This window comes from Gossypium hirsutum, chromosome A02 (genome assembly GCF_007990345.1).
Source record: "Gossypium hirsutum isolate 1008001.06 chromosome A02, Gossypium_hirsutum_v2.1, whole genome shotgun sequence".
Taxonomy (NCBI): Eukaryota; Viridiplantae; Streptophyta; class Magnoliopsida; order Malvales; family Malvaceae; genus Gossypium; species Gossypium hirsutum.
The window spans coordinates 47,161,011-47,175,564 of record NC_053425.1 but is presented as its reverse complement, the minus strand read 5'-3'; the positions used below and the strand labels follow the sequence as shown (position 1 = coordinate 47,175,564).

Here is a 14,554-nt window from a genome sequence, read left to right as displayed (position 1 = left end):
ATTAACTAGTCGGGCTAAGTCGGATATAGTTGGCATGCCATAGGATTGGAAGAGTTCAGGTATTCTTCGACCTTGAGTCGATGAGACACTGGGTGTCGCTATTTTACTTCAGATAGATTCAATGAGGTGCTGGGTACCAACTTTACTTCAGCTAGGCCGATGAGACACTGGATGTCAAATATTGCTTTTAACTATCCGATGAGGCACTAGTGCCAATTTGGTGTGTTTGGTTGGATCCGTGTATCTGCCAAAGTCTGAGTCTGTTAATAGGGGTAATTAAATGAAAAGTTAAATTGAACGAAATGAATCAGTTGAGCCATTGAAAAGAAATGTGAATGTGGAATATGATTTGAAAATGTGAATTGAATATGAAAATGTGAATAGAAAGCATGAACTAAATGTTCATGAGATAAATAATGGCTCAATGTGATAGTATATGATGTTAACAAATGAAAAACCAAATTGAATTGTAAATATCAAGAAATGGAAGTTATATATGAATTAGTTTGGTAAATTTTAAAGTTAAATGATTTAATTTACTTGGTTATTATATTATAATTTGAATTATAGTAATACCACTGAGTATAAAATACTCAGCATACGGTTGTTTCCGTGCACAGGTTAATAGATATTCAGAGTCTCGGTTCAACATCCAGGCAATCTCGACTCCAGCGCAAAACTCGGTGATGTATTCTTCTTTTGGCAAAAGTGACATGTACATAGATGTTAATTTGGTCAATAATGCTATATAATTTTTGTTGAAAGAATGATATTTGGTATTTTGGTGTTTAAACTAATGAAATGGTATGAAAATTTACATGATATGCATGGTATAATTGGTGCTAAATTTAGAATGGATGAACGAAATTCTAATTTAATTTTTAATGGTAGCATAAATGTTCATAGAGTAAATTATCAAATTATTGTTATAGGTATGGTTTTAATACGATTAAACATGAAATTGCATTGGTTGGAATATTGGTTTTGGATTTGTCCCGGTTTGAAATTGCAGGGAAGGTTAGATATTTATAAAGGATTTATATTGAGTTTTTTTTTTAAAATAAAAAAACTCAATTAGCAAAAGTTTTATATGAATTTATGATTATATTATAATATGTTTGATAATTATTTGAATATTAATCGTAAATTTTTTGATTGTTCAGTAATGTCTCGTAACCCTGTTTCGATGACCGTTTAGGGTTAGGGGGTGTTACACATAGTTTAAAGTTTAATTTCTTGCTCATTTTTTGGTGTTTCTTAGTTTCATAGATAGTAGTTAAGTTAGTTATTACTGTAGCTAGGAGTTATTTACTTTTTTATACCTTCAAACTCTCTTGTAGTTACATTTTAATCCTAGTTTAATGTTAATCCATTTTATTTGAAATCTTCTGTTAAAAATAATTTCTTGTTTAGTTTTCTTACTGTCATTGTTATGCTTTCCAAGCCTTTGCAAGAAAGCTTGGGTTTTTATTAATTTTCGTTTTCATTTCATTTCTTGTTGACAATGGGTTTTAATACAAGTATGAGTGGATAAATATTAAGGGATTAGTTAATAGAAATTATGGGTTAATTGATTTTTGGGTTCAGGGACCAAATCGTAAAAATTAGACTAAATTAAATAGACTTCAAAACTTATGATTGACGACCCTAAGGAAAAATTAAGATAAGTGAGACCGATAGGAGATCTTATCAGGTATCAATTTGATAGTCTTGAGCTAGTTTGGTGAGGTCGAGAGATAAACTAGACTAATTTATCGAAACTTGTAAAGTTGAGGCCGAAAGGTAAAATTGAACCAATTTAGGAGTAATAGAGATTTAGATCCATAAGTTAAAGGTTAACCAACCTCATGGAAATCAACCAACCACTGTATGTTATCATATTTGTTTGAACTCGCTAGTTTCATATTTTGTTTCATTTCCAATTTAGTCCTTTGTTGTTTTTAGGTAATTAATTAGAGTAATTAAACTTGTGAATGGCCTGCCATAATATAGTAACTAGTGAGTAGTTAGCTAGACTTCTTTAATTGCATGTTTATAATTTAGGAATTACTTAATCACCAACTCCTTTGGGTTCGACCCCTTGGAATACGTTGGTGTTCCATCGGACACTAAAAATATTACAACTGACATTGTCCGCCTGCAGTCAAACTGTACCTTTAAGATTGATTTATAAGATTATTTTTTTACGTGCACGTGTGACATGCAGTTATTTTTGTGAAGGTTGGTTCACTTAATCAAGGTGGAAAGCTTAAAGAGTGAAGATAGGGAGAGTATGAAGGCTAAGGGTTAAAGATGAGTTAGTAGAGTGTAGGCTTGGTATCTTGGAGAGTTGATCCCTTCTTCCACATTCCAAGAGGTATTTATAGATGAGGGTTTCGTGTAAGGTGATGTTTACAAGTTGGACTTGCCATTAAACCATCATTATGGAACTTGTGGGGTGGACATCTTCGATGTGACGAGGATGTTTGTGATGGAATGAATCATGTCATTTATTTTGGCTTTATTGTATGGATCAGTTGAGCTCATATGGTATTTAGTGACTAAAACCTTTATGTTCCCCGTGAAGACTCCGAGACTCGGACAATGAATGGCTTGCATTTTTCCGGATGATCATCTCGAAAGGGAAAACTCACAAGTGACATGCTTACTGTTTGGGCACCTTTCTAGCTTGCCACATGTTTTTACACAGATGGGGGTATAACAATATTCCCCCCTTTTGAGTTAAAAGGAGGATTATAAAGTGGTATTCCTCTATACGCTCTGATTTGTTAACTTTCTTTTTTGTAGGTTGCTTCGGATGGTGACCTTGTTTTATGGTGAAATGTTATTTCAAAATATTTGAAATTTTGCCATAAATATACCATAAGGACTACGTTTCTAGGGAGTCGTGATAATAATGAACGACTTTTTGGAATAGGTGGTGAAGTGTCATTATGTAACAACCCATTTTCGGTGAGATCGAAACAGTGATTTCGGGACCACAAATCTGAGCCAAAAATAAAAATTTATTTTATTTTTATTTTATGATTGGAATCATATAGGAAGGTTACATGAAAATTGTGATATGAAAATTTTACCGATTGTGTGTTTAATTAGGGAAATGACTAAATTACATAAAATGCAAAAGTTGGGTTCTAGTAGCTATATGTATCCTATAGCTATGGAATTCAAAACTTAAGGTCCTTATATGATAATTAGACCATTGAAGAGTAGTTAGTAGATTTTTTAATGACTCATCCATGGAAAAATTAGAAAAGGGTAGGGACTAAATTGGAAATCAATAAAATTAATAGATGATAATTAATCAAAAAGAAAAAAATCATCTATTTTCATATCATCTTCCCCAAATTTTCTATGGAAACCCTAGGAGAGAGGAAGAAAACTTTTCAAGCTTAAAAAGGTATGAAATCAAGTTTCGCTTTTTAGTAATTTCTATACTTTTTGGAATCGAGATAGTCTAATCTTTCTATTTAGGGGATTTATTTGAAAGGTTATCAAGGTGTGAAATTTGGGTCATGGATGAATATACTGAAAATTAGAAATTTATGGTAGAAAATGAAAATTTATTCATAGATAAACAACTTTTACAAAGCAATTTTTGATGAAAACTTGATTTATGGACTAAAATGAAAAAGTGGTAAACCCATGGAAAATTTCAAAATTTGTGAAATTTATGAGCAGTAAATGTAGTATATAAATTTTGGCTAGGCTTGAAAAGATGGTTAAATTTCATGAATTTCATTTTCCGAGCCTAGGGACGAGATTAAAATTTTTGAAAAAGATAGGGGCAAGATGATAATTTTGCCTAGGATGTAATAGGATGCAAATGTATATGAAATGTGACAGATTAATAGTTAAATTTACCCATATAGATTAGGAAGGACCAACTACGTAACTAGATCGAGGAAAGGAAAAGGTTTCGGATTAGTTGAAATTCAAATACGAACCATTATCAAGGTAAGTTTGTGTAACTTAAATATGTATGTTGATATGCTTGAATTGAATTGTATGATTGTGTTGATATGTATGAGATGATATACATAATGAAATAGTCATAAGTTGTGAAATATGGACAAATTGTCATGTTTCGGTTGAATGTTGAATTTCAATGGATTAATGTGATTTATTCAATAAGAATTGTAACACCACTTACCTGTATTCAACGCCGGAACAGGGTACGAGGCATTACCGGACTTATAACACAAACCATCATACACTTCCGAGTCACAAATTTGCGTCCAAATTAAAACCATTTGCATTTTATCATAAAGTCCTTAATACGAGCTTACGAGGCCCAAAACATGCATTGAAAGTGGTCCGGGACTAAACCGAGAACTTTAGAAATTTTTACAAAACTTAGAAAATTTTCCACTAAAAAGGGGTCACACGCCTGTGTGGATATGGGACATGCTTGTGTGGGCAAACCGTGTGGTCATACATGCCTGTGCCCCGACCCCATGTAACTCTCTGACTTGTAACTCATGAACAAATTAAGATCACACAGCCAAGTCACACGACCGTGTGCTAGGCCGTGTGGAAAATTAATTTTCACAAAATATGTGCAGACTTCACACGGCCAGGGCACACGCCAGTGTTCGAGGCCATGCCATCCACATGGCTGAGACACATGCCCGTGTCTCTGCCCGTGTGCTCAATTATGAGCATTCTATTTCTCAAATTTTAGGTGCAGGAGACACACGGCCTAAACACATGTCCATGGGACAGGCCGTGTGTCACACACGACCTAGACACATGCTCGTGTTTCTACCCGTGTGGACAAAAATAAGGCTATTTACCAAGCCATTTTGCCACCCTTTAATGCACACACCTACGCAACATAACATAGCACCAATCTAAGCATATACATACAACCGAACATCTACAACCAAGACATCAACACATCATTCATGAAAGGAATCATTATATGAATATACTTATAACCAATATTAGCCCATTTCCAATGGCCTTATACAAAATGAACTTCTAACCAATATTAGCCAACACATTTGGCCAAATCAATTATGACACATAACAAAATGACCAAGTTCCCTATACATGCCATAACTCAAAATGTTGAATTCATTAATACCAAAATAATTGTTGATAGTGTGAATGGATCTCCGACGGTCTCCGAACCTGAGCTAGCTTGGTGACACTATAAGACAAGGGAAAGAAAGGTGAGTAAGCTATATAGCTTAGTAAGTTCATATGCAAATAATAAGCATTTTAACCACACTTTATTCATGCAATTTATATAATGTGGGATAACATAAATGTTATTAAAATCTCATAGTCATAACTTGCTCAATCACAACTTTACCAAGAGTTCATCACCTATCGAGTTTATTATTTATGAGCTTTATGTACATACCTATACCAACTCGTAACATAACCACATCCTTTCACATATTTGACATTCTTGTTGAACAGTTGGAATATTATTGGATACTTGGAAAATCTTACACATAAGTGCCACATATGTAGCCAAAGCTACCTCATAACTCATAACACATATAGGCTCGCTTTCGAGCTACTCACGGGTTTGCTCACACAAGCTGTTAGTCAGGACGTAGCTACACAGTGCTACTTACACAGGCTGTCAGGTATCCATAACATATGCCGAAATACCCAGCCACTGGTAGGACGTACAAGATCAACACCCGGATCACATAAACACATATACACATGGGTTCCTAGTGACATGTCACTCGTATCCTATCTATTCCTAAGGTTCAACCGGGATTTCTCACTTGTTGAAACTTTGTCGAATATGTCCAAAGAGTCAATCACACAATTCATACAATATTAAAGCATTTAAAACATAAATATATCATTGCATTATTTATAAACGAACTTACCTCGGTACAAAAATAGTAGAATTAAACATAATCGTCAAACATTTAGTTTTTCCCCTGATCTAGGTCCGAACCTCATTTTTCTTGATCTATAATAACAAATTTAACTCATTTAATACTCACATTATTCAATTTGACCCAAAAATCATATTATAGAAAAAATTATATTTTTGCCCCTAATGTTTCACATTTTTACAATTTAGTCTCTAGACTCGTAAAATGAAATGTATTCAACTTCTTCAAAACCCAAGCTTATCTGAACCATTTTCATACTCATATAAGCCCACATTTTTCACTTAATGACACTTTTACTACTCATTTTATAACTTTTACAAATAAATCCTTTTTGACATTTTTACTGAAAATCACTTAGCAAAAGTTGTTTATCATACAACTAACATGCATTTTCTACCATTAGACATCAAAATACATGCATGTCTAACATGGGTAAAATTTTAGACTTTGATTTTCTTTCAAATTAGTCCTTGAAATAGCTAAAATAGGTTACAAGGATCTCAAAAACATAAAAATCATTAAAAATAGGACTAGAACGGACTTACAATCGAGCTTGGAAGCTTGGCCAAAAACCCTAGCTATGGCTTCTCCAAAATTTCGATCATGTAGGAAGAAGATGGACAAAATTTTGGCTTTATTTTGCTTATTAATTTATTTATTAACCAAATAACCAAAATACCCCTAACTTAAAACATAAAAATTCTCTTACTTCATGTCCATTTTTGTCCACTATCTTAACAAATGGTCTAATTACCATCTAAGGACCTTCAATTTACAACCTCATAACATTCTAACACTTTTAGCATGTAGAACCTAAATTTTTCGCTTATTTAAATTTAGTCCTTCTAGCTAAATTAAGTGCCCTATCGATAAAATTTTCGAACGAAATTTTCACAAAACAATTCCATAAAACTGTAGACCATAAAAATATAATAAAAATAAATCTTTCTACTTTAGATTCGTGGTCTCGAAACCACTGTTCCAAGTAGACCCAAAATTGGGTTGTTACAAGAATAATACTACATATGTTGTAGATAGAATTTAGCCCGGACGGGTAATTCTAATGTAAGCCCTGTTGAGCTTATGTTATAGATTGGATTTAGCCCGGATGGGTAATCCAAATTAAGCTCTTTAGAGCACATGCTACGGATAGGATTTAGCCTAGACTGGTAACCCTGCCGTAAAATGTGTGGCTCAAGAGAGTGCCTTTTTATTGTGTACCCTAATGGGTACTTTTGCACATGAGTATGTTACCCGAACATCCATCGAAATTTCAATAGTTTGAAAGAAAAGACTCTTGAAGTGTGAAAAGGTGAAATTAATGGAAGCTGGTAATGTGATGAGCTCGTCTATGTTTACTTGATTTTTATACGAGGTTATGTGATTAACTTGTTTGATTAAATGTTTGTGTTTAGGTAAACTCATCCAAAATTTATGGAAAATATGACTATGTATGCTTGTATTGATAAATATGATTGGTAAGTTTATTTTCTATTATACGAACTTACTAAGCATAAAATGCTTACTCCGTTTAATTTTCCCTGTTTTATAGTGCTCAAAAGCTCGCGAAGGTTGGAAGTCGGTCGGAGCAATCATCACACTATCCATTATCTCATTTTGGTATAAATAGAAATCTTATTTTGGTATAATAGCATGTATAAGCTTATTTGGCCAATGATGGCTTGTAATTGTTGTTTTGTAAACTAGCCATTGGAATGGTTAGTGATGATCTAACTGGGATATCTTAAAATTATGTTTTGGTAATTACGCAAATGCTTATTGTGTGTTGGTTTGATGAAATTATGTCAGTATATAATTTTATATCCACTGATGCATGAGATAATACCTCATGATTGATGACTAATTTTGTGTAAATATGATTCTGGATTGGTGGATATATGCTTGTGAGTTTTGGTGCAGGAAAATGGTAAGTTTTGGGTGACAAATGAGGCTAGGAAATGACTTTATTTTGTCCACACGGGTAGACACGAGGGCGTGTGTCTTGGCCGTGTGTGATATACAGCTCGTCCCATGGGCATGTGGTTCGGCTGTGTGTCCCCTGCATCTTAAAAATGAGAAATAGAATGCTCAGAACTGGGCACAAGGGCAGAGGCACATGGGCAGAGACACGGGCGTGTGTCTCAGCTGTGTGGTTGACACGGCCTTGAACATGGGCGTGTTACACTGCCGTGTAAAAACTGCACCTAAATTTCGAAAATAAAATTCGCCAACGGCCTAGCACACAAGTGTGTGACTTGGCCGTGTGACTTCAATTTCTCCATGCCTTATAAGTTAAAGAGTTACACGGGTTAGGGACACGGACGTGTGTAGTCACACGGCTCGACCACACGGGCGTATCCCTATACCACACCGGCGTGTAGGTACTGTTCATAAGCAAAACTTTTAAAATTTTGAGGAAAATTTTATGAGATCTAGATTAAATCCTGATTTGTTTTTAATGTTCATATTGGGCCTCAAGGGTCCATTTAAGGGACGATATGATTGTTTTCGAATATGAGTAGTATTTTTACTTGATTTATCTGGGATGATTCTGTAAACTCCAGTAATACTTCGTAACCTTGTTCTGGCGACAGATACAGTTTAGGGGTGTTATACATTAGATGTTGCTTACCCTTTGAAACGATGCGATTTGGGTAATAGATCTATATATTTTGGGTTTTCTTCTTCGAAATTGTTTTGCCTCCTTTTCTTTTGAAATTTCTACATCTGTTGTTGGTTGTTTTCTTGCTTATGTTGGTTTTCTGTAACGATTTCTGCATTTCAAAGGTTTGTTTGCTTTGATTTTCCTTGTGGTGCTTCTTCTTTGCTGTTGCCAGAGCTATTTTTGCATTTTTGTTGGAAAAAATGGCTAGAAGAGATGAATAGTCTAGAAAAAATAGGGTAGGAATGGTGGTCGTACTGGCCGTATTCTGTCGAGACAATTGCTATACCCTCATCCATGTCAAGACATGTGGCAAGCCAAAAAGGCACCCAAATAGTAGGTTTATCATTTGTGAGTTTTCCTTTCTGAGATGACCATTTGGACAAATGCAGGTCATTCGTTGTTCGAGTCTTAGAGTCTTCATCGGGAATGTGAAGTGGTTGGTTACTAAATACCATATGGGTTCAACTGCTCCATATCATCAAGTCAGAATAAATGACAAGATTTATCCTATCACAGACATCCTTGTCCCATCGGATACGTCCACCCCACACATTCTATAATGATGGTTTAATGGTAGACCCAACAAGTTAACATCACCTTACATGAAACCTTCCCTTGTAAATACCTCCAAGAAAGAGGAAGAAGAGAACGACTCTCCAATATACCAAACCTACACTCTACTAACTCATCTTTAGTCCCTAACCTTCATATTCTCCTTATATTCACATTTTATAATCTCTGATTCTCTGCCCTAGTTAAGTGAACTGATCTCCACAACAATCACCATATTCTCCTCCATATCTTCTTATTGTATCATTGTATCAACATAAATTAAACAATGCGACTTTCCCTAAAAGTAAGAGCTCTTTGTCAATATTTTTTTATTATTACTTTTCCTGATTCTTATTTGCCAAAGCAATAAATTTATATTAATATATGTTTATCGTTGTTATTAATAATTTGCTTTATTGAGGGCGGCATTGATAAAGCATTATTTTTGATTCGGCATTGTTGTCCAAACCCACCACCAATATATATATATATATATATATATTTACTTTTAAATCATGTCGACATGTATAAATAATTAAATTTGGTAATACAAGTATTTCTATTGCATTTTTGTTAAATAGTAAACATCTATATTTATAAAAAAAATTTAAATTTTACTATTATTCTTTTATATTATATATAAGTTGTAGATTCAATTTTTATATTTTAATTTGTTAATTTCAATCCTTATATTTTTTGAGTTTTTTAATATTAGTCCAAATCCAAATGGTAGACATTAAAATTTTTTAGTTAAATTTTATTTTAAAAAATAATTAACTTTTACTATTTACTAAATCTTATACAACATGCATATTATTATATGTGTAATATTATGTCGACTTATTATTTTTACATATAAAAAATCATATCATTGTAGTTAAAGGATTTAAACGGCTACCAATTGAGTTAAGAATGACATTTGAGAAGAATAGGAACTAAATTGATGAGTTATACGTAGTATAGATAGTCTTAATAAATTTAAATGCTATTGTTTTACATGGATTAAAATTGAGAAAATTATAGTATAAGGACTAAACCTGTAACTGATGCAAAATTTGACCTTTACAATCTATAATCTATAATTAATAACAATAAAATAATTATATAAAAGTAGCGTTAACAAAGTAAGCTCGAGCCAATATGAGCTTGAGAAAATCCAAGCTCGAAAAAATCGGAACTAAAAAAAAACCTAAGCTCAAGAAAGCTTGATTTTGCAATGATCAACCCCCTAAACCTATTTAGATCGAGCTCGAGACCAATCCCATTCAAAACTCGAAAAAAATTTGATTAATCTCTAAGGCTATCTTTGTTTCATTGAAAATGACTTTTGAAAAATGGATTAACTTTTTGAAAAAATTGATATCTTTTAGTAAATTTTCTTGAAATTATTTGGTAAAAGTTAATATTAGTGAAACAAACAATGCATAAAAATATTTGTTATAAAATAAAATGGAAACATTATATTTTGACAATCACAACAATTTATTTTTATAAAAAGATAATATTTTATAACAATTGATATCATATATAAACTTAATAATAAACAATTACTCATTGAAACTCAATTTAAATTACATATATGAAAATAAAAAATAATATATTAAAGTTGAAAGAGATAAATAAAATAAAGTATAATTTTTAAAAAATATTTAAATTTATACAATTAAAATATTGGTTTGAAACAGTTAGATATCAACACTTTCCTAAATTCTTTTGAAGAAACTTTCCCTCGTAATACAACTTCTAACTACAATTTAAGATTTTAATTTAATTATAAAAATTTTCTAATTGTTTTAAATTTAATTGCGAATAATGTTGAGATTTATTTTAATTTTAATTTTAATTTTAATTTTGATAAAATAATATAATTATTTGGAAATGTATTTTTTATAAGGGCTAAATTTTAGGATCCACGTTCCAAAGAAATGCAACTAGTTTTTGTAAGATCTCGAATTCCATAGTCACGGAAACCAAGGAAACTTCTTGTATGGCCGACTCCCGGTAGGCTGTAGGAAAATAGAGAAAATAAAAAGACCAAAAAACCCTTACCTATCACCATATTTAATTCACACTTGGGTAGGCAGTCAGGTAATTTTCTCATACGAATTAATACAGAACCACAAGCAACATTGAAGACCTGTTGATTTTATATTTAGACGAACACATTCTATCACCCCCTTGTATGATGAATGATGATGTTTGTTCACTAATTTAGTGGATTCTTTTACGTCCTCGGGCGGCTAAGCTAAGCTCTCCCTTCATCGGGTCCTCCTTCCCCACGTGGTGGTTGCTACCGTGCGTTACTTCCCATAATAAATTAACCCTTCTTCTTCTTCTTCTTCTTTCAGAGGCACAATTAATGGCGGAGCCTCCAGAACGAGACCCGTTCCCGGAGTTCCGCCTGGATTCTGATGCCGGAGCTACCTTTGTTCTTGAATCAAAAGGTGAAGAATCAGAATCAGAATCAGAGCAAAATTATAAAGCCATGATATAACCAAATCGTTTTTTTTTTCTTTATAGGGAAGTGGTGGCATGCGGGGTTTCATCTGACGACGGCAATAGTGGGGCCGACAATTCTGACACTGCCGTACGCGTTCAGGGGACTAGGTTGGGGCCTGGGTTTCTTATGTTTAACGGTTTTAGGATGCGTCACTTTCTACTCTTACTATCTCATGTCCAAGGTGCTTGAGCACTGTGAAAAAGCCGGCCGCCGCCATATCCGCTTCCGTGAACTCGCCGCCGACGTTTTAGGTAGCGACCGACATAAATTTTCCTTTATTTCGGTCATGCAATATTCGTTCCGTGTTAGCCGGTTGCATTTTCGCTTGCGGTTCGGTATTCATTTTCAGTAATTATTAGATTTTGTAAAGCGTAGAAGTTGGATCACATATAAACTAATGGAAAATGATTACTGTCTTACAGTGACATTCCAAGTTCGATGATATCATTCCTAGAATAAAAAGAAGGTTGACTTTTTTCCATTTCGATTTTGGCAATTCACATTATACAAGTTGTATACGTGTCTTTACCTAATAGGTTAGGATAGGTGATTCTGAAAGAGTTCTTGCAATTAGGACAGAACTGAACCCAGTGTTTAGTTCCGTGGTTAAAGATGTTAAAAGGAGACGACAATGTTTCATGCAGGGTCTGGTTGGATGTTTTATTTTGTTATATTCATCCAAACCGCTATCAATACAGGGGTTGGCATAGGGGCAATTTTGCTTGCAGGGGAATGCCTCAAGGTATGGTCCTCCAATCCATCTATTAATTCCATTTGGAAGTTATATGAGCTATGAATATGACATATAATAGCAACTTCGATCTCATCAAATACATTTGAAAATTAAATTTCCATCTTCTAGCATGGTCCAATGGCTAGCTCTAGTTCGAAGATGTGACTTGAATATGGGGTAAAATTGGGTCATTTATTGCTATTCTTTTATGTTTTTCTAATTTTGCCTGTTTTTGGTTTTTGGAAAGATCATGTATGAAAACCTTTCTCCAAATGGATCATTGAAGCTGTATGAGTTTATAGCAATGGTGACAGTGGTGATGATAGTTCTCTCTCAACTTCCTTCCTTCCATTCCCTCAGACATATCAATTTTGCTTCCCTTATTCTCTGCTTGGGGTACACTTTCCTTATGGTTGGTGCTTGTATTAATGCAGGTACAGACTCCATTGACCTGCTTCCAAATCTTGGTTTATAGGTTCTTATGTTAGCCTGGTAGGGAAAAAGAAAAAAAAAAAACATAAACAGGATTCAATACTTGGTCCAGACTGCCATCACTTTTTCTTGTTTGAAGCAGAAGTGCAGATAATTTGACTAGTTTTGATTTCATACTGACATGCATGTGAAGTATTCAATGTTGTGCTGAAGGTGTCTCCGAATCCGACACATTTTTAACATCAAGCTTAATTCAGGCCCTACCAATGTTAAACAGAGGATAAACACACTTTTAATGGCCAGTTACTTACAATGTTTTCAATGTAAATTTATTCAATAATATAGTGGTTAAATTTCTGTCTTTTGTGTTAAAGACTGTAATAGTTTCCACCATTGTTTATGCGCAGAATTCTCTTTATTTATTATCAGTGTTGACACACACATTCATACAGCTTCATTAGTGGATTGAATAATCTTTAATAATTTTTTACTGCAGGTCTCTCCAAAAATGCTCCTCCTAGGGACTATTCCTTGGACCATTCAGGTTCATCAAGGGTGTTTAGTGCTTTCACTTCTATCTCCATAATAGCTGCAATTTTTGGGAATGGCATACTTCCTGAAATACAAGTAATTTCAACTCTTATAATTTGATTTGAACGTTATGAGTAGTGGAAACATTCTGAAAACACATTCTCATTGTTATAGGCTACTTTGGCTCCACCTGCTACAGGAAAGATGGTGAAAGGACTGCTAATGTGTTACACCGTAGCCTTCCTTACATTCTACTCAGCTGCAGTCTCCGGATATTGGGTTTTTGGCAACAAATCTAACTCAAACATTCTTAAAAGCTTGATGCCTGATGAAGGACCTTCTTTGGCTCCAACCATAGTTCTCGGCCTCGCTGTTGTCTTCGTTCTCCTCCAACTCTTAGCTATTGGCTTGGTAAGCCATTCATATGCTCTCTTTTTTCATTTCCATAGCGTTGAGGTAACTTTCTTTCTCCGATTACAAAACAGGTTTATTCACAAGTTGCTTATGAGATCATGGAAAAACAATCAGCTGATGTGAAACAAGGGATGTTTTCCAAAAGGAACCTTATCCCTAGGCTAATACTTCGGTCACTGTATGTGATATTCTGTGGGTTTATGGCAGCAATGCTCCCTTTCTTTGGTGACATTAGTGGCGTCGTTGGTGCCATCGGCTTCATCCCGTTAGATTTCATCCTCCCTATGCTTCTTTATAACACGACTTATAAGCCTTCAAGGTCAACCCTCACCTACTGGATCAATTTGTCCATCATTATTGTCTTCACAGGTGTGGGAATCATGGGTTCATTTTCATCTATTAGGAAATTGGTTCTTGATGCCAACAAGTTCAAGCTTTTTAGCAGTGATGTGGTTGACTAACCAGAGATCATATGGCTTAAAAGCTCAGGAAATTCTGCTTCTTAAAGGCAAGAAGCATTGTTTCCTTTGTTGTAACCAAGTGTAACTTGTCCCCATAAATGAGTTACCATAATTTAGATAATCAATGTGTAGTTAACCCCTGAAATTTATCACATTTTTCAATTTGGTACTTAAAAGAACAAAACTTGGCAACGAAAGACAAAAAGAGACAAAGGCAGTGCTATGTTGATGTTGCAGTGCCTGGTTGACAATTAATAAAATTGGTTGACAAATTGCTGCATAAAAATACTATTTATTCAATAATCTAAAACTTGTATTTTAGCTTTCACTTCCCTATTAATTTATTCTTAAAAGTGCAGCTGACTATCTTCATCAAATCAAAACAATTTCCAATGA

General features: G+C 34.0%; 1 protein-coding gene across 2 annotated transcripts; it reads left to right on the top strand.

The window, feature by feature from the left end:
• The first annotated feature begins 11,222 nt into the window (after positions 1 to 11,222).
• Positions 11,223 to 14,279, top strand: LOC107952072 (probable GABA transporter 2). 2 transcript variants are annotated; one of them, XM_016887319.2, is made up of 7 exons: positions 11,223 to 11,531; positions 11,608 to 11,838; positions 12,286 to 12,329; positions 12,568 to 12,754; positions 13,249 to 13,379; positions 13,458 to 13,694; positions 13,769 to 14,279. In XM_016887319.2, the coding sequence occupies exons 1-7, from the start codon at positions 11,447 to 11,449 to the stop codon at positions 14,156 to 14,158; spliced, it is 1,305 nt and encodes a 434-aa protein (XP_016742808.1). In that variant the 5' UTR covers positions 11,223 to 11,446; the 3' UTR covers positions 14,159 to 14,279. The 2 variants fall into 2 exon arrangements, with proteins under 2 accessions (XP_016742808.1, XP_016742807.1); XM_016887318.2 differs by having other exon boundaries at positions 11,224 to 11,531; positions 12,232 to 12,329.
• Positions 14,280 to 14,554: the final 275 nt, after the last annotated feature.